Genomic DNA, 26904 nt, shown 5'->3' with positions numbered 1-26904 from the left:
GTAATCATGCATTAAACAAGTGGTTCGATGTCTGCTATCCATTGTCATTATATTTTACAATTTTGTTATTTCTTCAGAAGGGATGCTATATAGAAATTGTTGAACAATTATTTTTATATACCCTTCATGTCAATCGAAGGCTTACAAACATGAAACAAACACTGTAAAAACTGTGGTGTTAAAACTGACACCAATTGGTGTTGATAGAGGACCACATCCTGTGGTGTTAAAATAACACCACCAATTTAACACCGGTGTAAAATAACTGGTGTGGTCCTCTATGTACACCGGTTAACACCACAGTTTTTGCTGTGAAGGAATAAAGAGATCATTGAGACTAATAGCGTGTTTTATTCTATACCGTATAGATCTAATTAATCGGGAATATGGCGCACACATTTAGTGTATATTTATATGAACCAATATGAAAGAAAGTCAACAATCTTATCGACGAAAGGTTTCTGGTCTATTGATACACGCCTCTTAAAGTTCTTTTCATTCCTGAGCGCGGGGGGGGGGGGTATTTGCCAACAAAAAAAGTAAATCTCATCCAATTGGTAATAAAAAAATTATGTTCTAATAATTTCAATACAGGGATCATGGGACCAGGGTCTTGGTCCAGCCCCTTGTAGTTTAAACAAGCGTGTAGAAAAGCATAAAATGAACGTTTGATTATGTTTTTTGTTATCATAAACCCCACGTGGATATACTTGATTACTGTGTCAGCACAGCCAAATATAAGATAGATAATAATAATAATGATATTGATAATAACTATGATAATGACAAATACAGTGTTACTTCCAGTTATGAAAATTATAAAAAAATAATAATGGTAAAAAAATCATATTAAAATCAATGAAGATAGTGTGCGATTCCCCCGCCCTTGACTGGTCTCTAACCTACTTTCATATCTAACAATGGAAAGCTGATATTTTACCCATGGAATGTAAAGACTTCTATCCAGCCCCCCCCCCCCACACACACACACACAATCCTATTGCCGGTTGGTCGACCTGTTCGTTATAAACTCGTATCTGGGTAGTCGGTTTCATCTAAATTGCACTTGTTATATGACGGAGGAGGACGCTAAAGTAAGCCACTGCAAGGCCTGTTCTGTGACTACTACATCCATCTGTGGAATAGACAGAGCAAGAGAGATGGGAAGAACGGGAGGAAATAAACAAAAGAAAGATGAGAAAAACATTGATAGAGGGAGTGTGAGAAAGATAGAAGGAATGGGGTTGTATTAGAGAGAGAAAGGAAGAGGGAGAGAGAAGAGAGATTTAGACAGAGAGGAAGAAAGGAGGTTCAGGGGTGGGGAGAAACAGAGAGGGAGGAGAGAAGGGGCATTAGGCGTACGCGTTTGAGTTCAGAGCAAAGAAGAAAAGGGAACATACATTCAATTCAATCTCATTTACACTTCTTTATTCTTATTTTTGCCCCCCTATTTTCCCAATATTTCGTTATTTTCTTCTTCTCTGTTCTTGATGGCTTCTAAGGTGCTATTGATGATTAGATTTTACTGAGACATAATTACACCACATTGACCCATAACGATACAATTATCATAATTGATATCAGCATATATGTGTATTGCCATTATGTTTAAAGTCATATTACCATTATCAGTATCAAGTATAAAAATATTGGGTAATTCTTTATAAATACCAGCTTTATTGCACAGAAAGAAATCAAGGTACTCTCTAGTTTGTCGAAAACAATATGACCATTCGACTCAAATCTTGCCATAGAAGCTGTAATATGCCAAGTAATTTGTTCTGCTGTTATTGACGGCATTGATAGACCATTAATTAGATTACCTTCAAACGTTAATTCGCGGCGTTTTACACGTCGGTGGAAAACGGATTTTCCAGTTGCTGTTAAAAAGAAAACAAATAGCACAGCATTTGATTAATCAATAATTAGAACAAATATGATTAGTGTGGGATAATAAATATATTGTATAAATATATATTAATATATATAATAAATGGTAGAAATAGCCAGTAGATATAATAATAGTCATGATAGCAGAAGTGGTAATAGTGGTGGTGGTAGTAGTAGTGGTAGAAGTAGTAGTAGTAATAGTAGTAGTAGTAGTAGTAATAGTAGTAGTAGTAGTAGTAGTAGTGATACTAGTAGTAGTAGAAGTAATAGTAGTAGTAGTAGTAGTAGTAGTAGTAGTAGTGATACTAGTAGTAGTAGTAGTAGTAGTAGTAGTAGTAATAGTAGTAGTAGCAGTATAGTAGCAGTAGTAGTATAGTAGTAGTACTATAGTAGTAGTAGTATAGTAGTAGTAGAATTAGTAGTAGTATAGTAGTAGTATAGTAGTAGTAGTAGTAGTAGTAGTGATACTAGTAGTAGTAGTAGTATAGTAGTAGTAGTAGTATAGTAGTAGTATAGTAGTAGTACTATAGTAGTAGTAGTAGTAGTAGTAGTGATACGAGTAGTAGTAGTAGTAGTAGCAGTAGCAGTATAGTAGTAGTAGTAGTACTATAGTAGTAGTAGTAGTAGTAGTAGTAGTAGTAGTAGTAGTAGTAGTAGAAGTAGTAGAAGTGATACTATTAGTAGTAGTAGTAGTAGCAGTAGTAGTATAGTAGTAGTATTAGTAGTAGTAGTAGTAGTAGTATAGTAGTAGTATAGTAGTAGAAGTAGTAGTAGTAGTAGTATAGTAGTAGTACTATAGTAGTAGTAGTAGTAGTAGTAGTAGTAGTAGTAATAATAGTAGTAGTGATACTAGTAGTAGTAGTAATAGTAGTAGTAGTAGTAGTAGTAGTGATACGAGTAGTAGTAGCAGTAGCAGCAGTATAGTAGCAGTAGTAGTATAGTAGTAGTACTATAGTAATAGTAGTAGTAGTAGTAGTATAGTAGTAGTAGTAGTAGTAGTAGTAGTAGTAGTAGTAGAATTAGTAGTAGTATAGTAGTAGTAGTAGTAGTAGTAGTAGTAGTAGTGATACTAGTAGTAGTAGTAGTAGTAGTAGTAGTAGTAGTAGTAGTAGTAGTAGTAGTAGTATAGTAGTAGTATAGTAGTAGTATAGTAGTAGTAAAGTAGTAGTAAATAGTAGTAGTAGTAGTAGTAGTAGAAGTAGTAGTACTAGTAGTAATAGTATTATAGTAGTAGTAGTCACATCCAAAGAGTACAATAAAAGCTGGTTTTCTTTGAGTGTCTGTAAACTACATATACAATAATATTTCATTTTATTTCGTTTCATTTATTGGTTTTGCAACATTTTTCATAAACAAAAGTCTGGACAGGTAAATATTTATCTAAAATTTGACATCAAGATAATGAAAAATGATTTTGTATAATCAAATGTATCATAGATAAATACACAATTTAAGTGTTTTTTTTTTCCTTTGTACAATAAATTACATGGTTGCAACGGTCGTCACAAAAGCAAATCTTGACAGCGTGACAGCCCTTGAAAATAGCCAAAATAATTTAGCTTATATCTACCCTTTCTCGCGCATGGAAATGTGTCTCCTTGATATTTGAGCATCGCCCCAGAAGGCTGAGTATTTACTCCATTTAACGAATCTTATTTTTAGCAACATCTTAAAAATTATATCTGTCTTCATTGTTTTTTTCCCTATTCCTTTCATCTGTACGCATGCGTGCATCATAATACGGCGTAGTCACTGGCCTCGAAGAAAGGTTAATGGGCGGAGCCAAGTAACCAACTCCCTTTTTCAATTCAGAGCAAAACAGAGAGCTAACTTAAACCACTCCCTCTCCGGCTAAGGTTTTTTCTGACAGAGAGCGGCAGACTCGCAATATAATTTACCAGTATTATATCAGAGTGTATTATATCGAAAATAGCTGTATTACGACATGAACGATTGGCATCAAAATTTCTTTTCGAATTGAGATCTCGAATAGTGCCTACTACAGAAATTGCAATCAATCATCCAGCCATAGTTCCGACAGTAGTCGTTATTTTCATTGATTCATATCATTGATCACTAGATACATGTTTCTACAAAAATGTTGCTATTCCTAACGAAAAAAGTACGGCATACGGAACTTACACACTTTTTTTTTTACTGAATTCATTTGACAAATTCATTTTTTTGCTTTATTATGCCCTATGTTAATTCTGAGACAAATTGATATCAAAATTGAAAATAAGCGCTAGCGTTACCGCGTCAGTTGTAATAAGCATTTGATTTGATTTGATTTGATCTTATTGATTTCCGTTTCACAACATAAGAATGATAAATATAACATGATAAGGTCGAAAATACTGCAAAACATAGTAGATATATATAACATAATCTTAGACTTAAGGAACATGATTTAACAAATAAAAAAAAAACAACCTAATATGACATTTGTATTTGAAAGTAAAACGGAGGGTCTTGCCGAAAAAAGCCAAGCTTGTACAAAAGGCAAGACCCTAAATAAACTTAGTTTCATTACACACAAAAAACACTGAGTCGTAATGATATGTAGAGCTTTTGTTTACAAATAAATACAAACAGCATTAAGGTGGAAGGGGGGGGGGTAGGGGAAGAAGAGGGGAGGGATAGAGAAGTGCAGTGCACATGACGTAGAAAGAAAGCGGGTAGCAGGAGCAGGTACTTTGGCTAATTACGATTAGAAAGAAAAAAGCAATAACAAATTATACATGTATATGTATATAATATGAAAGCATACAATACACATATACATTGACGCCGAGAATATAAAGAAAGAAAAAAAAACAGTTATTCAGCATGACCTGCTTGCAACGAGTATTGCAAAATTAACATTTTTTCAGTTTGCGTTTAAAAATATGTATATTAGGGGATTCTTTAAAATCTTGAGGCAGAGAGTTCCAGTAGGCAGGCCCGGAGAAGACAAATGAATTCTTTGCAAATAAAGTTCTTGTTAAAGGAAGGTGATAATATTGTCGTTGCCGTGTTGGGTAGCAGTGTACTGATGCATTTTTTTGGAACATATTTGAGAAAATAGTGGGGAGATCCTCCTTGCTTAATTTGAACATAAATTGGCTAAGTTCAAAGAGATATATGTCACTTACTTTGAGAATGTTGTTTTCAAAAAATAAGGTATCAGTATGTGATCTAAAGTGTGTTTGAAAAATTATTCTTAGAGATTTTTTCTGGAGAAGTAGTATTCTATTTAGTTGTGTTTGTATTGCACATCCCCAGGCAATTATTCCGTAATTAATATATGGTAGAATAAGGGTGTAGTATAATGTTAATAAAGTTCGAGAAGGGAGAAAATTTTTTAGTTTATTAATAATTCCAATGTTTCTGGAAATTGTTTTACATATACTATCAATATGAGGCTTCCAAGATAATTTGTTGTCAATAAGGACACCCAAGAATCTGGTAGTGGAAACATTATTAAGAACAAAATTATCGAAGAAAATACTGTATTATCGAAGATAATACATTATCATTAGTGGTAATGGTAAAGTAGTAGTATATTGATTGTAGTAGTGCTGTAGTGTGGTAGTAATTCTACTACTACCTGAAGTGGTACGTGGTATACATATAGATGTTGCGTTATGAGGGTGGAAGCAGTAGATTAGTCGGTAAGTAGGTAGTTAATTGTCAGTTAGTACATGTAGATAGGGAATTAGCAGTAAAGAGGCATTAGAGAACTATGGTAGTAATAAACGCCAAACGAAAATAAAAAAAGATGGATTTCAATGAAAGTTTTGTTCAATCAATCCAGAAATAACGCCGTTGTGGCTTTGTCATGTTTGTATAGTTTTAATTTGGCTACGTTCCATCTAATGTTATGTGAATAGAATGAAACATGCATCATTCCAAACTTTTATGGTTAAAGGTTTTAATATTAGGGTATAATCAATGCACAAGCAAATTAATTCACGTGCCCTTTTCTTAGAACGTGATGCTTTATAGAAATTATACGGACGTTGGTCGACTGGAACATAACAAAATTTCAGCTTTGAAAATTTATTTTTTGAAAAATGCAATTAATTCTTTACAAAATTTAAAACAAAAATTAGAATAACAATTTCAGAAGGAAAATTTAAAATATAAATGTATATGAGGCTTTACGGACGCAACATACACATAACAGGTTTGCAAAAAAAAAGAATTATTTAAATTTCCTGTAAGGAAAACAATACTAAATTGTTCTAGAAGGTCAGCTCTATGCATGGAATGAAATTGTCATTACCTCTGAACATATTCCCTACCTGCATCGGAATCGGCATCTCTGTAATTGTAGCAACCTTGTGGTTGCTGCCAGCTCAAATTTATTGCTACCCAATCTTGTCGAAAGAAATCAATATAATTGAGAAGACCGCAAAGCACAGCTGAAGAAAAGATGGAGAAAATGAAGAAAAAGAACAAAAGAATATAGACATTTGTTTAATGTTAAGACACGAATTTTATTGCACGAGAACCCGATACCGGGGATCATTTTGCAAAGACAAAGTATTTTTTTTTAATTACATAAATATGACAAAATAATAAAGTTGTCATTTTTCTCCTTAATTAAAAAAATAAACATTTATATGTATGTGTGGGGGTGAGGGTGGTTTGCGTGTGAAAAAGTGAGGGTGTGTGTGTGTGTATATCCTTCTAATTTATGTTTTGCTTTATTTTCTTTTTTATGAAACACATATTGATCGCCCGTCTGAGTTATGGAAAGAGAGAGAGAGAAAGATAGTTCTAAGATGAGGGTGGTGACTGTGTGTGAGGGTGTGGGTTGTGTATGTGTGTTTGTGTGTATGTGAGGGAGAGTCAGTGGGTAGAGTTTTTGGTAGATGAAATGTTTGTGTTTGCATTTGGGAGTGTGTGTGTGGACAGTGTGCGCGCAGGTGTGAGCGTGTGTATGTAATAATACTTTGGTGGTTAGTTTTGCAAATATTTTGCTTCCTATCATGGCTATAATTTTATTATGGTTATTAAAGGGAATGAAACCTTTGGAACAAGTAGGCTTGTGTCGAAACAGAAAAAACAAAGAATAAGAACATAGAAAATTTGAGAAAAGTCGGACAAATAATTAGAAAGTTATGAACATTTGAGTATTGCAATCACTAATGCTATGTAGATCCTCCCATTGGCAATGCGACAAGGATGTGTGATGTAACATGTGAACAACTTTCCTTTTGATGGACTATAAAATACCCCCCAAAATTTCTCTTTTTGCTTTTTCTTATGGTGATACAAACTCTTTATCCATGATGCATTCTTTAAAAATCTGTATTACATGTCCTCCTCAAAAAAGAACACAAAGTCATGATCTACTGATAGATGTGATAAAAGAGGCAAGTTAAGTGAAATATATACTAAAGTAACGGGGAGAGTTGTCCACAAGTGGCATCACACATCTTTGTCGCATTACCAATTTGAGGACCTCCATAGTTATCGCAATATTCAAATGCTCATAACTTTCTCATTATTTGTCAGATTTTTCTCAAACTTTCATTGAACTGTTTCTTTGATTTTTCTGTTTTTACACAAGCTATCTTGTTCCAAAGGTTTCATTCTTCTTTAAGTTATTATTTTCTAGAATGCGGAGTGCTTAGTCTCAGAGAATTTATTAAAAGGCGATACAAAAATCGTGAATCGTGATCATGACAATGTTATTTCATACCTTGTTCTATAAAGAGATCCCGTTTATTCAAAGGGAAACCAGCGGCACTGATATTCAAAGATTCCCTGTAAATATCCAAGCAAAATCCGTCAATGATAGATTCTATTGTTTGTTGCTTTTGCACACTAGAGGGTGCCATTTCTCGTAGCCTGTCTGCCAGTACTTGAGAACATTCGCTCTAAGTCGGGAGATAAAATGGAAAATATCAACAAATATTATTGTATGAGTTCAGCATGCTATATTCACCAGAATTCATCTTCATCTTCGTTGTCGTTAAATTATATTGCTTATTAGTTTTGTACTTTAGCTCCGAAAGCTAACTTTCATTCGTCACTATAATAGTGGCGTGTGATGACATGGGAAAGCACGAGAGAGGGGGTACATTCTGGTCAAGCGGCGGGACACGTGCCTCCCCTTCTGCTTATTCGTGCCTGAATCCTTATCGCTGTATTTCTCAAATCAATACATGCATCCTTTAATGAAAGTAGAATGAAACCCTTAAACCAAGATGAATTCATATTACAAACATGATAACAGAGAAAATAAAAGAAACACTGAGGTCATTGAAGGTTTGAGGAATATTGAATGATCAAGATAATTATGAGCATTTTAACCTGTTTAATGGACAAGTCTAGCCCAACAGAAAGTTGATTTGAATAAAAAGAGAAAAATCAAACAAGCATAACACTGAAATTGTAATCAAAATCGGATGTAAAATAAAGTTATGACATTTTTAATTTTCTCTTCATTTCACAAAACAATTATATTCACATCCTGGACGGTATGAAAATGAGGGAATTGATGACGTCACTCACTCACTCACTCTTTCGTTTGTATTTTAATACATGAATGTGAAACATTCTAATTTTCCTTCATTACAAAGTTTATTTCTCTTTGAACATGTAGAATTACTATCGTGTTAACATTGTATGGTAAGTCAAGTTCGTCATTATTGTCAAATCTGTAAAAATGGAAATATTGTACGATCCAAACAATCAAAAACAAAAGAAGTATGAATGAGGAACATCATCGAATTTCTCATTTGCATTTCACTGAATTATGCATAGAAATGTTTTGTAAAAAATAAGCGAAATTTTAAAATGTCATGACTTTCTTATTTTACATCCGATTTTGATGAAATTTTCAGTTTCACTGTTATGCTTGTTTGATTATTCTCTACTGATTCAAGTCAACATTTTTCTGGGATGGACTTAACCTTTAATGTTGAGAGCACTTACGTTTAATGTAGATCCTCTAATTGGCAATGAGATGTGATGTCACAAAATACAACTTCTCCATTACTGTAATACATATTTCACTTCGATGTTCTCTTTTATCTCGTCTCTTCTACAATCAGGGCTGTTCTTTTTATCTTTATTGGAGGATATGTAATACAAGTTTCACAACATTATATCATGGATGGTTGCTTGTAATATCAGCAGACTGATTAAAAAGAGTTTTGTTTGGGTGTATTTTAAGGGGGTGTTGTACATCTATGTAGCATTAATGATCTAGACATTCAAATGCTCATAATGTTCTCATTGTTTGCCCAATATTGCTTAAACTTTTGACTTTCTTCTTTCATTTTCATTCTTTAACACAAACTGGCTTGTTTCATTGGTTTCATTCTTCTTTAATTCACAAAAAAGAGAAAGATAACATCTGTTATTAATGATTGCTGTAGAATTCAGTCATCTTCTATTAACATCAATATGGTGACGTCAATTCTCAAGACAAAGAGCTTTATTTTTCTTCAAATTTTCGAAATGATGGCAAATGGAAATTCAACAGTCAGAGGGGAGATTGACATGCCACTTGTTCTCTTTTGGATAATGATAACATCGCACTTGTCAATCTATCAGCTCATATCAAACTCAAAATGGCATTTGAAAGCGTGATAATTATAGCAAATATCATGATTTTCGAGAAAAATGTATTGACTTTTCTTTGCATCATCGATGCTTTGATTTAATCTAGATAACATTAATTAAAAGAATTTACCACCCTTCCAACATGTCGAAAAAATGAATAGGCGACAAGGGGGGGGGGTGCAGGGAGAGACGACAGAGCATGAGTAATCTAAAGAAAACTGGGAAATATACATTTTCTTACGATTTGAACCCCCAAATCCGTTTAAATTATGCAGATCATATGACGTAAATTATTCTAACAGGTGATACTTTTTGTGTAGACTTAAGAATTGAGCCTTCTGTCTTTTCTTTTCAGGAACTCGATGTATAAGACAGGAGCAGAGTAACTCATGTAATTGATAATTAATACCAGCACACAGGATCATGGTTACGTCAGGGCCTACTGTGAGAGCTACTTACAAAACTATACCAAAACCTATACCAGCAGTAAACGTGTTAAAGATGAAAAAAAAAATTTGAAGGTCAAGTCCACCCCAGAAAAATCAAAATCATCAAAGTGGGATGTGAATTAAGAAAGTTGACATTTTAAAGCTTCGCTTAATTTTCACAAACAGTTATATGCACAATTTGGTGAAATGCAAATGAGAGGGTCGATGATGTCCCTCACTCAGTTTCTTTTGTTTGTTATTGTTTAAATTACACAATGTTTCAATTTTTGCAAATTTAAAAATAAGGAGTAACTTGACTGAACCATAAAGTGTTGAAACAATGCTTATTCCACATGTTCAGGGGAATAAAACTTTGTTTCACACATGAGCGTACAAAAAAAAATCCCGACCAAGAAAAAAAAGAGAAAAATGATGAACAGAAAAGGGATGAAAGATGACATTTTCGGAATAGTTTTTATGTCAAAATCTATCACAAACTTGGATTTTTGTAATAAAAATGTCGAAACTTTTGCTCGCTCGCTCGCAACTTGTTATCAATTTTACGCGATACGCCACATCGAGCCCTCTCAAAATGTTTGGCTCATTACGCCACTGATTTCACATGACAATGAGGAAAAATTATTATGTTTCATTCTGCAGATAATAAAATACAAAAGAAAAAAATTAGTGTGACTTTATTAGTCTCCTTATTTGCATACAGACCAGGATGTGTATATAACCGTTTTGTGAAATTAAACGAAATTTTAAAATACCATAACTATCTTACTTTATATCAAATTTTGGTGAAATTTTCAGTGTTATGCTTGTTGGATTTTTCTCTTTCTCTTTTCAAATAGACTTTTTGTGTGGGTGGACTTGTCCTTTAAGACGAAAGGCCAACGTATTTCCTACATGAGCAGGAAGTCATAGTCTCATTAGCAGACCCATAGTAACACTCACTCGCAGGAAGTTTTGCAAAATGTCTCGAAATACATGTAGTTTCACCATTTTTAGAAGGTAAAGTACACAACTCATGGCTTTTCTCTAGTTTAAAATTCGAGCCAATATAAATATTTTTTCCGTCAAACCTGGGGCTGCAGCTACCAACTAAGGAATGAACTGAAAAGCCACAAACCCACACGTCAGTTCGAAAGTAGTAAGCATTCAAACCAAGCCCCCTCCCTCGCAATTTGCAAATGTGAGGAAATTATTTTCTTAACATTTATGACTTCAAAATACATTATATATATAAATGTACGAATTGAATTTCACTGTCTTTTCTATATTCTTGATGCAGTCACTTCCTTTCCAATTATAAATACACTGTCGAAATGGGTCGAAATATATTCAGACAAACGGATAATTGAATTACAGTCTAGTCTATAAACACATCGAAATAGCCGAGTATCTAAAATTATGGAAATAAATCAGGACAAAAAAAGAACGACCGTACAAGCATGACAAGGAATGAAGGACAGTGTGAAAATATCACTTTTCCACATATGAGAATAGAAGTGAGGAATAAGCAATTGCAATACTTTTATGAATATGGAAGTGATAACTATGTTGATGTCAAGGCCCCGTCTTACAAAGACTTACGATTGATCCAATCATCCACAACTATTAAGGAAATCCATAAGTGTCATAATTTTTTCTACAGGAAATTTGCACAATGTCCTTTGTAAACAAAGAGACGCACTGTGAATTATTAAAAAAAATGATTGCATTAATATCCATCATAGCTAGAAAATATACTGAACAAACATGCATAATAGATGTTGACGTTGCTGGCCGTCCATAGTAGGGCGTGATCCGATCAATCGCACCTCATTGTAAGACTGGGCCAAGCCTGAGAGCTGAAAGAGGAATACCTGATCGTGGTATTGACATGGACGTTGATTAAGACGACGAAAGAGTGGGTAGAATCAAGAGACAGATAATGAATTTGATGTTGGTGATGATGAGGAGAAGGGTGTTGATCAGTGGCGGATCCAGGGGGCACATGCACCCCCTTAAGGGGCACCCACACTATTTTCAGTGGAATTTGACATGCAATGATGTTTTTTTTGGCTTGTCAAATTGTGCATTTAATAAAATGACATCGATTTTGTATCGAAGATCCTTTTTCTTTTTTTTTCTGGAAAATATCACTTCGGTTCGGTAGTGAAGACCTTTATTTGGGTTGTCATTTTTCTCCAAATTACCTCCCGTTTGGTAAAATACTGGATCCGCCTTGGTTTGGATGGTTATGTTGGTGGTGGTGGTGACGCAAAATATAATTTGTGGTGTCCATGATTGTAATTTTCGGTGATAATCATTATGGTGATTTTTATTATTAATTCTTGATAGAAGTGTAAAAAAACGTTCTTTATTCCACAATCACGAAAATTAACTTGATTTTACACCAATCAGATGAACCTTTTCAGTGTATTGACAGCAGTTTACGCTTAAATGAAATTAAAAGAAATACAATGAAAGATCAAGAGAAGAGAGTGCTCAGGTGGTAAAACGTGTGCCTGTCGAACCATAAACGCTAACAAAGATGTGGGTTCGAGTCCACCCTTGGCGAATGAATGAAGTATGCTTGTCTCAAAGACAATAGACGCATGCTACGTCACAGTGGGAACACTCCTTTCCTTGGTCAGAGCCGCGGTAAAATGGTCCGTCCTACTTCATAAGTTATATCAGGAAGTTACGCCCAATGGTCGAAGTGATTCACATTTCGCTTCTCAGGCACTGGTGTCGCCAAAAATTCCACAAATGGATATTGATAACATAAATGAAGTAAAATCAGTGGACTTACTTATCTACTGTAAAAAAAACTAAACACGGCCACACTGTAAAAACTGTGGTGTTAAAACTGACACCAATTGGTGTTAATGGAGGACCACACCCTGAGGTGTTAAAATAACACCCTAGAGATTGAACGTAACACCAAAGAGTGTAAATGTAACAACAAAAGGTGTTGTAATAACACCTATAGGTGTAAAACTAACACCACCAATTTAGCACCGGTGTAAAATAATTAACACCACAGTTTTTGTTGTCCAGGCATAATCTTATATTTCAAATACTTCATGAAAACGAGGAAAAGCACAGAAAAACCCCGTTAGGCAGTGATAAATGGACGACGTGAGTAAAGAGTAGGGGAAATAGGCTGGAGTGATACTTTTTGAGCGAAGGAGAAATTTTGTTTTGCATCGTCGGTATCGTTTTACGAATTATGTCCGCAATCGAATCAATTATACACTCGTTCAATTACGCAATGGCGAATCTTCTCAGATTACATCTCATTCGAGGCAAATTGGTAAGGGCACTTGAATTTGAAATTGCAATAGCGGCGGATTCTATGAAGATGAGATGGGGTAAACTGTTCCCATAATTCTTACTTTTAGTCGCCTATCTCGAGATGTTATAAGTAACGTGCCCCTTTCAATGGGCGCGAAAAGGCTTAAGAAAGAATTGACGAATGGTGAAGAAGGGAAAATAAGTATTAGAAATAATAGTAAACATGGTTTAATCTATTTTGGGAAACACCTCAGTTATCTAAAAATGAAGAACGCAATTAAACACCGACATCCCGTCTTTTATACTCTCGCAAACTGCGATGGGAACGATACTCGCGAAACGTCGGGATTTTTCCTAAAAAGTCACTGCTTTCCGGTTATGGCATCGGGAAAAAAATATATATGAAAACGCACATTTCGAATATTATGTGACTCAACCGATTTCTAAGCACTTCACACACATGTATTCCCAATTTTGTATCTAACCCTCGTTGTGCTTTCATGTTTCTTGAAACATTTTCAATTAGATTTGGATTCCGATTCAAGTCGATCGTGCCAACGTATGAAATGCATAAAAAAATAGGCGAATTGCCAAATAGATCATTTTAAAGAAATTGTCATTTCCATGATTATCATTATTTATTTGTTTTGTTATTAAGGAGACACAACTCATATTGGAAAAAAGCCCCAAGATGTTCAATTTTCATAAGTTACGAACACAAATTTTATCCCCTCTAAAATGTCTAACGGTTTTTGTTTAATTTCAAGTTAGTATTGTTAGTTTCATTACTATGAGGTGTAATATTTGTAAAATTAAAATGCATGGATGTTGAAAAATTATGGGCAATGTTTAAGGCACTCGCTGTGCATTCATTTGTATTCAGCGATTCTTTTGATATTACGCTTTTATTGGTCAAATAATTTTATTTGATCTCTTCGTCAAAATGTAGCATTCACTTTCTGTGTTACATGTTCTATTTTATTCAACTTAGTATTAATTAGATATAGGGAAATACAGCACACTTTGGTATACGCAAATAAACATAGCTGGTTTTTGCCTTTTCTCTTCACAAAGTCAGGTCGATATTATGATGTTGAACATTAACATGATCTTGAATATAGACGAATATTCATCGTGACCCCCCCCCCAAAAAAAAAAGAGGGTCACCAATAAACCTAGCGGTAAATATTCTGACCTACCTTAATACCTATCATTAGATAAAGGAGTTGATGGGTAAGATCATATCCATGACAAGATAGAAACACTCTCTGGATGCATTCGTCGTCCAACTGACATCTTGCAGAAGTAGTATCAGCTAACCTGAGGCGAGAAAGAGATGCATTAGCGAGGGGGTATCCAAAGAACAAAAAAAAAACATTTCAAAGAACGGTGAACAAGCATATCAGTCAACTTTGATGAATGTATTATGAGAAATTATGATGGATGACAGCGAAAGAGCAAAGCGAATAAAAGCTATTTGGTTATTTATGGATGTTCGAAGTTTGTTCTGAATATTCCGATTGCAAATCTGAAAACGCCTTGGTGTTAGGGGGCCTATATAATCGTTAGGATGATATTGTCCCGAGAGAAAATATTTCAAACACAAATGAATACAAGGGAGCAAAGCAACCAAACTGATCATGAATATGTTTTGGCCTATTTAAATTGAACATTGTGGTGCACATAATCATGATAATGGTGGATTTTAGTGAAGATTACAAGAATAGAGAGGGGTGGAATATATGTCTCCCCTACCATGGTTTAGGCAAGCTTCGATTTTTTTTTCCTGTCTGACATTTCGAAATGGTTTCATTCGAGACATATGCCTTGTTATACCGAGAACAAAGAGAATATTACAAACTGTGAATACATTTTGAAGATTTAGGGTTTGGCAACAAATTGATAAATGAAAAAAGGACAAATTCAGGTATTCAGGTGTTTTTTAAAAAAAGAAAAGGTACAACAATACAGACGAAAAGATATTGATATAAAAATAATTTCAAAGTTCATTTCATCGATTTTGCAATAGGCCATGGACAACAATTCAGTAATTGAAACAGGAAATTGACGACCTGCCGCATCTATCTTGATTCCGGTTATGTCGCCAACTGAGCGTACGGGGTACAGAATTCATATTACAATAGTAATTGGCAAAGTTAATTAGTAACCAGCTCATTAAATGAAATGTATTTAATTTCATAACGTTTCTTTCATTTTCTCTTGGTGAAAAATAATGATAAGAAACATTATCTTTGTTTATGACACTGATTCGCATATTTTTTCATTTCATTCTGCTTTCTACCTGTTCTACTAAATTCTAATTCCTTATCATATGTACATGTGCAATTCATCTGTCTTTGTTTGATTATTTTTCACTTAAAAAATATTTTCACTTGCTTGAGTCACTCTCTTTCATGAAATAATTATTCTTGGATCATCTTTTTTTATATAAACTTTTCTTTGGACCATACATCCGGGGGTATACCCACGCGGGCACGCAGCCCCCTCCCCCCCCCCCCACACACACACCCAGACCCATATCGCATACAACATATAATTTATCCAAATATAATTATCATGTCTTTTTTTTACTCTGCATTCTCTCTTCAATCTCTTTTTTCTTTCTCTCTCTCTCTCTCTCCTTTTTTTAATCCTTCCTCCTCTTTCCTCCCCACCTGTATTCCATCACCCTCTACCTCTCTCTTTCTCGCTTTCGCAACAACTATCACCTACGTCTTTTTTCTGACCTCCATTAGGTCGGTACTTGCCTTCCATCTTCCTTTCTTAAACAGCACGTCATTCACATCCTCATCATTACAAACTCTCTGAACTCCTCTCGTGAAAACCATGTCATGTAATGAGTGCACTTTTTCATATACGCTTATCGTTGTTACAAGATGATATCTCTCTAATTGCTCTTCGATACGACGTCGAAGAAGGGTACGCTCCCACAATATACCAGAGACAATACTACGGACTTCATTTTATTTCCTTAATATGATGGAAGTTTTGCCAGTATTGTGCCACTTATCTTAGACATCCGTTAAATGGAATATAAGCAGAGAAGACAATTTCTCAAAATTCTATTCAAACAAGTTCTTGGATGACATTGGTCCTGTCAAAGTTAATAATAAATCATATAAATATAATTATGAATAAGTCATGACTTACTCTTTTAAGGAAAATGAATGTTTCGGTTTATTTTCGGATAAATATATTGATTAGTGTATTCATGATAATCACAATGTTGTGAAAGGGTGTCAGGGAGAAAAAAAATCTGATTCCCTTTTGCAAAGCATAGTTTCATCCAGGGGTTGCTTTGTATGAGCAAAGTAAGCCCCTGCATGAGGGTGTTTCAAGAACAGAAAAATCTGATGCAATTTTACAATATTATCAATTCAATCAATTTAAACACCTTGTGGGAGCAAATCAGCCATTACTTTCAAATTTTACCTGAATTACAAGACATGATATTGATATCGGAACCCAAAATACATTTGTGATCGTTCAAAAGTTTTTTTTCAATGCCACCAACCCTCAAAGAAATGAAAAAGTTTGTTTAGAAACTTAGTGCGAACACCGTCCATATTAAATAAGCCGGCAGAAGTAGAAGTATAGTATAAATAGATAAATAAATAAATAAATAATATAAGAATTTGTATGGCGCCGGTATCGCACTTGTTAGGTGCTTAGGCTAGTCTACCAATTCTGGTGCTCACATCTCTTTGAGGAATTACTTCCTACCAGCACCCATTTACCTCACCTGGGTTGGGTGAATTTTTTGCTGAAGGAAACACACCGAATAGCTGGGAATCGAACCCACGCCTCTCAGATTGAAAGACGAGGGTCTTAAACCACTATACCACGACGCTCCCACGAAAGAAGTATTAGCAGTCGACCTGGGGAACGACGTTGGAGCCGGAAGTTCCGAATCACAGGGCAACTGAAGAAGACTTTCTTGCATAGGTTTGTACACGTTACTCGGCCCTAAACCAAAGCTGGTCTCGACTCAGTCAAAGACAATCACACTAGTGTAAGTAGCATTGGAAGCTAGTAGAAGAAGTAGTTGCAGATGGATTGGCGGCATATCTATAAGATGGAGATTGTCCATTATAAAAGAAAATTAAACAACGAAAAAGTAACAACAGGCTTACCTTTCGTCGGGAAAAAGCTGAGATATGCAATGATCAGAGAGACTTTCGGTGTCTGTTCTGAAAGGAGATAGGCACTCCGGAGAAACCTTATTATCGTCCTTTTCCGACTGCAGCTCAACAACAGGTGGGAGGGACTTGGTTACCATGGGCCAGTTCATGTGTACTTTCAGAACGCCACCAATCACTGCCATCATTAAAGAGATAACAATTACTTTCTCTCATCATTGTTCTCTGTTTGATCATCCTTTGTTTTCGTGGACCTTCCACGTACCCTTAGAGGTCAAGTCCACCCAATAAAAATATTGATTTGAATAAATAGAGAAAATTAAACTAGCATAATGCTGAAAATGTCATCAAAATTGGATGTAAAATAAGAAGGCTAAGACATTTTAAATTTTCACTTATTTTTCACAAAAAACAGTTATGCACAACTCAGTGACATGCAAATGAGACAGTCGATGATGTCCCTCACTACTTCTTTTCTTGTTTTCATTATACAATATTTCATTTTTTTATAGATTTGACAAGGGCCAACTTGACTGAACCATGTAGAATTAGAATAATGCTAATTCCACATGTTCAGGAAGGAATTTATTTTTGTTTTACTTGACAATGAGAAGAAAATCAAAAAGAAATGGTAAGTGGATGACGTCATCAGTCTTCTCATTTGCATACCAACCAGGATGTCTATATAACTGTTTTGTGAAATTAACCGACACTTTAAAATGTCATAACTTTCTTATTTTACATCCAATTTTGATTTTAAATTTTTAATGTTATGCTCGTTTGATTTTTTTCCTTTTATTAAATAAACTTTTTGTTTGGGTGGACACAAGTTCTTTAACCATCATGACCATATATAAAAATAGAGTAATATTAACGAAATGTGTTAAGGTATTATGATTTGAATATTATTTTCCATTAGTTCAGACACTGTTTTCTCTCAATATGATGGTTATTTGGTTATTATCATTCACACCTTTGTCAGTTTTGACGGTTTAAAGAATTTAGTGCAATGCTGTCTGGGATAGTAGGTCTATTGGTCTTGAAAAGATACTGTAACAATGTCTAACTAAAATGAAATAAAGCAAACTGAATATAATGGTATGCAAACTAAAAATAACTTTGAAGAAATAGGCCAACCTTAAATCACTTTGGAGTGACTGAGAAATAGTCGACATTTTTGCAAATTAAGTAATCTTAATGTAATTCACTCATCCGTGACCGAACGGACAAATTCGATTTAACAACAGAAATATAACTTTAGGATTGCTCTAATTCAGACATTTCTGCTCAAATCTGTTCATTTTTAAGGGTACTTCATTTTCATTTAGGATAAACTTTGTAATAATGTGCTTCATAATGAAAGTGGTTATTGGACAAATAGAGTTGGTATTTACCTTCAAAATCTTCAAATCTTTGACGTGTGTTTGGAACTGCAACTTCCATAATTTTCCGTCCTTTGTTGATTAATTTTCTGATGGCTGATGCCAACAGTGTTTCTTCTTCAGGGATCTGATGCAGAGTTTCATTCAGTTGCTCTACAAGAGAAAACGATAATCGCAAACGTATCATAAATTATTTGATCACAAGACAATTCTTGAGAGCAAACATTGTTTTTATCATTTAGGTGGGGGCCTTCCCGTCAGCAATTTTATTCACATACATGCATCTATCTTCCTTAAAATCCAAATTTCTACGTTAACTCAATAGCATACCCTCCCCTGCAATGGCTGTACTTTCTTTTGAATACCATGGAAATCAATTTACTGTTTCCCTGTTTTTTTTTTATTTCTAAATATGCACTCAATCAATCATAATTATATAGAACGATAAGTTCTTTATATGATGTGATTTTATGTGGTTTTTTTATTGATGATACCCTACAGGTTTGTATTTTCTGATTTAAATGTTTGTTGGTCATTAAAAAGGAAATGGAAAAGGGAAAGGAAAAAGGAAACGGAAAAAAGGAAAAAGAAACGAAAATTAGTCATTACAGTAATGATGATAATGATAATAAAATCATCACAATAATAATAAAGATATAAATTATAATGACAGTAATGAAAATAATTGAATAACAATAATGATAATAATAACAAGAACTTACAATGATGATTTTTAAAATTATAATAAAATGAGAGTGATAAGTATAATGGTACGATTATGATCAATAATCTTCTCAATGATATTGATAATGATCATTTTGTAAATTATGATGACGCTGATGATAACTGTACGATCACTTCGCCTACTGGTGCTGCTGCAGTTCATAACCCAACTCCACCTCTATTACAGTCATGAAGAAGTGTAATTGCCACTGCAACGACTACATGGCAGATATGACAAAGATACTGTATTCGACTAAACATGCTAAACAGACGTAAGATGACAAAGTTACCATGACAACCAGAGAGCATCAGAGACAATCAAAATAGAGATAAGAAGATTTAAATAATTAGAAGTATGGGAAGAAGAACGACATTGTAAATAATGACCACGAGGGAATTCTTGCAGTCACGATTAAAATGATTCAGGCGCATCAGAGAAGGCAAATGTTGACCGTTGTTGCAATGCCGCAACGAAAACTAAACATCTTCTTACTGAAAAATAAAGACGATTTCCCCCAGGAACCGAATTATCTCTTGCTTTTTCTACACGCAGTGGTGATATAACAAGGGTTTGCCACCATACCGTACCCTATCATTCTGTCCCTTGAATTCGATACTTTTCCCGAGGACATAGAGACTTCGTAATTTGTTAAAAGCTTACAAACAGAGCTAGGTCGCCATCGCATCCATTACACTAATTTTGGTGTTGTGTTGCCGGGGCGCTCAAATTTTTCATGTTACCCGCGGCGGATTAAAAAAAATACATATCTCTAGCCATCAAACAAGCATAGCAACCATGCATGTATTCTTAAAAAATTAATTACTATTTGCGTAGGAATATGATTGAATAAATGATTTATCTATTGCTACGTGAATTAGGGATATGAGCGTGTATCAATATTTTGGGTGTGGGGGAGGGCGCGTGCTCGGGGTGCTGTCATCAGGGACAACGAAGAAGGGGATTAATTCGGCGGAGTACTTCAAACTTAAGACTGATTAACAACAAAATTATTTATATGAATACCAAATTTTCGACGCAAACACGTCTCCTTCAGCGTTAGACGTATAGAAACGAGATATGAAACGAAGATCACATGCATACATGCGGTGGTCTACCGCATTTACGCCACTTGTAGGGGAACCATATGGTCCTTGGTATTATAGTAACAATAAACATCTTCGTTGGAGCTGAAGAATATTTATTCGTTTTCTTTTTGTTTCTTCTTTATCAGAACGAACAAATGAAATTCCTTAATCGTTTATCTATGCATACACATAGAGCCATAGAGATCACTGTATCATTGGAAAGTTCTCTACGCCAGATATGTAGTATATCAGGCCAAAATATAACTCATATGGCCTGATAAAGAAATCCCCAAGCTTGTTAAACAAATAACATACTCCTCGAGATAACCGACAGCAATCATTATGTGTGTGTGTGTGTGTGTATATATATATATATATGTGTGTGTGTGTGGGTGTGTGTGTATGTGTGTGTGTAAACACACACATAATGAATACTCTCCCCTTACTCTTCCAGCATGGGCGTAATTACGATACGAAGATAAATAACAAAGGAAAAGACCATCACGCTACTTTTAAACGCTACTCAGTGTTGCAACGTTCATCCCAAAATTTACCCACCTCGTAAATGGTACAGCCTTTGTGAGAATGATCGATTTCAGGGATAAGTTACTTTTCTCAAGATGACTTACATTTTCTGTCAATCTCGTGTAACATTATGTTGTAAAAATTGTAGCCCGCTTTTCCCAACAATTTAGTTATCATGCCTTAGTTTGCCGATGGGAGAAAGGAGCTCACGTTTGAAACAATTCTGGTTGTCTACTGTTGCATACAATTTCTCCTATTTCCAGAAAGCAAATTTGAAAGTTATACAATTGTCAATATATCAGACTATGGTTACACATTTCACCTTTGTATCTATGGTAACGGCACAAATTACGGTTTATAACAAGAAATCCATACGTGTAGCATGGATATGGAATGGTACGGGTAATAACTCACTCTTTGGAATTGTGAATTCAGTTTACTTTGTAAGTAGTAACATAAAATATAAAATTGTGAACGTGCAATACTATTGGCCATTGGGAAACAAATAATACTGATAGTTTTAATAAATAGAAAATCAATGATACACTGTTAAAAAAACCCTGATTTTACAGAAAAATAAAAGAAGATTTTGCAGAAAGCAATACCAGAATCATTCTTTAAATTCATGAAACAGGAATTTTTCTGCAATTTAACAGAACAGGTCTGTTAGAAAAAGGGGAAAAGAGTGTTTTATTTAAGGAAATTTGTAAGATTACACACACCAAATACCAATTTCCTGTAAGATTACGTAATCTGGTAAGATTACAGGTGTTCTCGAGACTCTGCTGCAGGAACTTCTTTTAGTTTAAGGATAAATTTTCTAACAGTGTAAAGGATTGCCAATATGTAACAAAACTGATTTAATTATAAATTGGTTAGCTCTATATAGATAATTCAAATGTTTAAAATTAATCATTTGAAGGTAGTCATTGAACAGTCGTCACAATAGATCTTTTCATTCTCGTTGTACCTGATATATGTTCAATAAGTAAAAGAGAATTTGATAATAACAATAATTATAAAGGTAACAATAATTCCAATTGCTTGATTTGCTCTCTAATTTATGCAGAACATTTTAAAATGCTGTTTTGCCATAACTCAAGCTTTTTTTATGATATGTCCCTTATGCTTTTCTAATAGGTCAAGTGAGGTATTGTGTAATATTGATGGAAGCTTGCTTCAACTCGGCAGGTACTCATATACCTCACCTGGGTCGAGTGTGACGATCGTAGGCTAATGTATTGCCAAATATCAGCAGTGCTAAGATGGATTTGATTATTCAAAACAAGAAAAAATAAAAATTCATGAGCTTGGGGTCTTGTCCACTTCTTGCCATGCCATATCCACCGTCCGCCTTCACCTCCCTGTCCAACACTATCAAGCCTGAATATGTACTAGTACAATATGTACATGTATGAGACTGGATTCAATTCAATTCAATTCAATTCATTTTTCATTCTTCAACATAATACAAATAATTACAAGATAAATTATTTCAATTTGAATAAAAGCATGAACAAAATTCAACATTGAATGAATGATATACATATTCAATAAGTGATTCAAATATAAATCAACATGCATGTCAAAATTAATCAATATAATCAATATAATTAAATGTAAGTAAATCAATATAATTATATAGCATGAGAAGAATGGAGGGGTCCAGTGAAAAGCAAAGCTTGTAAATGGTGGACCCCTCAAAAAGTTAGGATAGAAAGAATATTGAAATGTGAGATTAGTATCTCATACAATATTAAATCTGGAAGAAAAAAAATAAGCATAAATTTGAAATCGTTTCATCTTCATTAGTCTGATTGACAACATTTTGACTCATATAGTTGTATATCATATTTTAACGAACCCATTCGAATGATGTTCATGACTAATCGAAATAGATTCAATGTACTTTTCAAACATGATGATCCATGTCTGATCATCTATCTTATTTCTCCCAGGAGAAGCGTTTTTTTCTTTTTTTTATTTTCCATCCCCTTTTTCATCAGTATTCGTAGATCTCATACAATGGTAATATCGCACTTGTTATTCCACAGTGAGTATTAGATAAGTGAAATTATCTGGCCCTTGAGTCTGTATCCATATTCATTCCTCTTTCTTAACTGCATGACTAAACGGTGAGTGATGCAAGGAAGTATCTGCCGAGAAAGAGTGAATTATATCTGCTTCATCATTACTGCATTGAAGTGGTTTCGTGTTAGTTCCCCCATGTCTGCGCGGTCTCCCAAGTCTGCGCACCCGCGTATCTGCGCGATTCTAGTAAAAGAAGATACGCAACGGGCACGAACTTTACACATGCAATACATAAGCAGGTATTCATTAAAAAATCCGACTTAAAATGGTGGAAAAATAATGAATTCAGGGCATTTCATGTGACGGCCTCAAAATGCAGCCTTTGTCATCAAAATCCCCGCGAGTCCTGTGCAAAGTGAATGAGTGCGCAGATGGGGTACCATTTTTTTTTTCAATCAGAAAATGACTGCCCGAGGTTTTTTCAAGAAAATCTTATATTTTCTTTCATTTTTTAATGAGAAATTTTGTACACTTACTCATAATAATGTAAGGAATACTATTAACCAAAATATGTTGTGAAATAAGAAGAAATTCATGTTAAATCTTAACTCAAATTGTTAGGTGCGCAGACTTGGGGCCCACCATCATACATTTAATATACTGAAATATATCATGGTTTCAACAGCCTAATACTTTTTTGCAATACTCCCATCGTGATTAAGGTGATCTTCAATGCCCGGTAAAGTTATACAGTGTTTTCTTCCGAGCAGATGGTAATTAATCCTTCTCCGATTGAGGCTCAGTTTAAGATGAAACAACTAGGTTATCTTGATCTTTTAATCCACCGATTACTCTGTATAACCAATCGCTATATCCCCATACTTTAAGATCGTACCATTTTGTTATTGTCTGAAGACTGTCTGTTTACAAACCAATGGTAAATTTATATATTTTGTCAGGGACACCCCTCTTTTGTTATTCCCTCCGCGCCACTCCTTACCCCCAACTTTCTCTCCCCTGCGCCCCCTCTCCTCTTCTATATCTCTCCCTTTATTTTGATATCTCCATTTGATATCATTCCACCTATCTGCCCTCCATTTTTTATCGTTCTAAATTTCTGGACCTCTCTCCGAGTCAAATTGATGTAATTATTACCCAACGAAGATCTCCCCGGAGAGCGAAGAATTTTAAGAGAGTTTCATACGAAAGTATTAAGCCATTTTCATTTTAAAGAACATCTGAGAGCGGCAGCGGTAAAGCACCGAGTTATGTCTCCGAGTTCACTTCGACGAGTACAGCATCGTTACGACCCTATACTCTCGAAGTCAGTGTCGTATAGATGGGGGGGGGGGGGCGCCTCCCCCCCAAATTTGGCATGACCAAGGGAAAAAAGAGAAAATGAAAAGACAAGGGAAGGGTGAAATATGATATTATTTTCTGAATATCGAGTCAAAATCTATCACGAAATTTGATTTTCGTAATAAAAATGTCAAAAATATTTGCTCGCTCTCAACTTTTTATAAGTTGTGCCCGATCCACCATAAGATCCCCTTAAATTTGGGTTCATTACGCCATGGCTCGATGGCACAATAATTTCCAACTGTTGGTCTGATTGGAGTCGATTTCGTTCATATTAGTCTAACATAACTGATATACCTGATATTGCACGCTAAATTACCCCTAGGGGATAATAATGACAATTTTTTTCAATGTATTTTCTTTGAATCTAGATTTCCAAATTGCACCCTTGATACTTATTAAACACCATGTTCATGGTATAGATGTTATCCAATAAACATAACAATCTATTAGCTCATGGCCCTGGGAAGCCGGGATATCGAAGCATCCTCCAGAGTGTTGTTCACTATAGGCATCATCCCCTGAAAATCTGGTAGCTATGCTACCATAATTATCCCAAATTATCTGCATTTTGTGAAACCATTTTTTTTTGCTTGTAAAGTTTTTCTAAAAAAAAAAAACAATCAAGCTATTTTTGTTTTAGCGAAACCTTTTTTTTTTTGCTTTTCACATTTATGCCAGCCTGTTTAAAAAAGAAAATCGTTAAAATTGCCCTGTATTAGCTTCTCCTGTATAAGGTATGTTAATTCTATAATTGGTAGTGGGTTTGTAGTTACATTTGATTTGTATATGTATTTGATGTATAAGATGGAAATGAAAAAAGTATAGTTGAACTTAAACTAAAAGGTAGAGAAGAAAACTAATTAACCAATCATTATGAGTATTGAGTATAATCGTCATTCAGACCTAATGAAATACCAAATCTTGTTTGTAATACTGATACACATCCCCCATTTTCAATCAAGCTTCTTCGTCAATCAAAAAGTGAAATCTTATCATGTTATTTAAGATTATTTTTCTCTGAAAATTCAATGAAAGGTCAAAGAGCGGGAGGGAAACACTCTCCTTATATAGTTATCGAAAAACCAAATATTCTCCTAGCAAAAGAGCGAGTTTTCGTGCCCCATTTGTCATGACATACTACACATCACGGATTGGTATAGTTTTGAAAAATGCCATAATTTGTTTTCATGACAAAAAAATACTTAAATGTAATTTACATTAAGCTATATTTCGCAACCTGTTAATTCAGGCTCTAATGGAATGTTTCTTTTAATGGCCCCACCTGTTTTTCAATTTTGCTTCCTTCCAATTCATCCCACGTCAGTACAATTTTGGTTAGCTGTGGGGTAAGCTGATGATCAAAACTGTCAAACCACTACACAAAAGATAAAATATTTCCCTCTCTCTTTCCATTATTAGAAATGAGTGTTGATAGATTATAGGTCATTTCCACAAATTTGGAAGCGACAAACCATTATATCATCATATCCTTAAACATTTTATCATTGTGTGCAGAAATAATGTAACGTCAAGATACACCAGTTACATTTTATATAACCTATAACGCCAGTGTTAAATTTGAGATGATAGAAAACAGAAAATGTTTTACGTTACCATTTGAGATCTTTATGCCTAATAAGGCATCGACGAGAAGTTCATCACTATGTTGTTCGAAGAAATTCAAGATCTTCTCTATGCCGACCAAAAGTCTCCGAGGAAGTGTCGCCATCTCCACGAGGTCCGCAATGTCTCCTCCTTCCAACCACCGGAGCATCCAGTTTCGGAAACCCTTGCTGACTCCCGTCCCAAAGACTGGACCAGCTCCACGACTATCGAACTCGTCCACGTTGTCATTGGGAGGTTGGTCGATGTCGGAAAAGTCAGCGTTAACGATTTTGAAGTTGATCAATGATAATAAAAGGAGAGCAAGCGCAAGATCAAGCAGCACCGTCTTAGTTTGAGCCATCATTAGAAGTTTATGTTGCTCCGTATAGTCAAGTGTGCGTTCAGTGAGTGTGAGTGATATGGATGGGTGTGTGTGGGTGTGTATGTATGTACAGTGCAATGAATATGATATAGCTGATCAAAAAGGTGTAACGAAATATTCGTAACAAGCGCATAACTCCAACTCAAGCCAGCCTTCTATTCAAGCTTGTCATCTTGCCTATACGACTCAAGTTGTAATAGTTTACGGTATAAAGCCTGCAACATAGAGCCCTTCATTCAATGCGAAATCACAAAGTTGTATAATTCGAATACTAGTAGATTCCAACTCACCCCGGATTACTCGGCTACATGGGAGGAATGTTTACAAATCAATCATTGCGATATATATGTGTATCTACCTTGTCCAAAATTCAATGAAGACAGTATAAAAACGTAAAGTATCTTCTTTGAATTTATCAGGTTTACATGGTTTAAACCATCTTGTTCCTCTCCTACTCGCTTAACTTTAATTGCTGATCA

The 26904-nt window shown here is 34.7% G+C and overlaps 1 protein-coding gene across 1 annotated transcript; it reads right to left on the bottom strand.

Annotated features, from left to right (window-relative positions):
• Nucleotides 1-242: 242 nt before the first annotated feature.
• Nucleotides 243-26622, bottom strand: LOC121422885 (UPF0764 protein C16orf89 homolog). Its single transcript, XM_041618115.1, has 8 exons — nucleotides 26053-26622; nucleotides 18724-18864; nucleotides 17324-17507; nucleotides 14369-14489; nucleotides 7583-7760; nucleotides 6177-6296; nucleotides 1824-1880; nucleotides 243-1135 (listed from the first exon to the last, which is right to left on the bottom strand). The coding sequence occupies exons 1-8, from the start codon at nucleotides 26405-26407 to the stop codon at nucleotides 1056-1058; spliced, it is 1236 nt and encodes a 411-aa protein (XP_041474049.1). The 5' UTR covers nucleotides 26408-26622; the 3' UTR covers nucleotides 243-1055.
• Nucleotides 26623-26904: the final 282 nt, after the last annotated feature.

The sequence above is a fragment of the Lytechinus variegatus genome, chromosome 10 (assembly GCF_018143015.1).
Source record: "Lytechinus variegatus isolate NC3 chromosome 10, Lvar_3.0, whole genome shotgun sequence".
NCBI lineage: Eukaryota > Metazoa > Echinodermata > Echinoidea > Temnopleuroida > Toxopneustidae > Lytechinus > Lytechinus variegatus.
The sequence above is the reverse complement of the archived record's forward strand: the minus strand, read 5'-3'. Positions and strand labels throughout refer to the sequence as shown.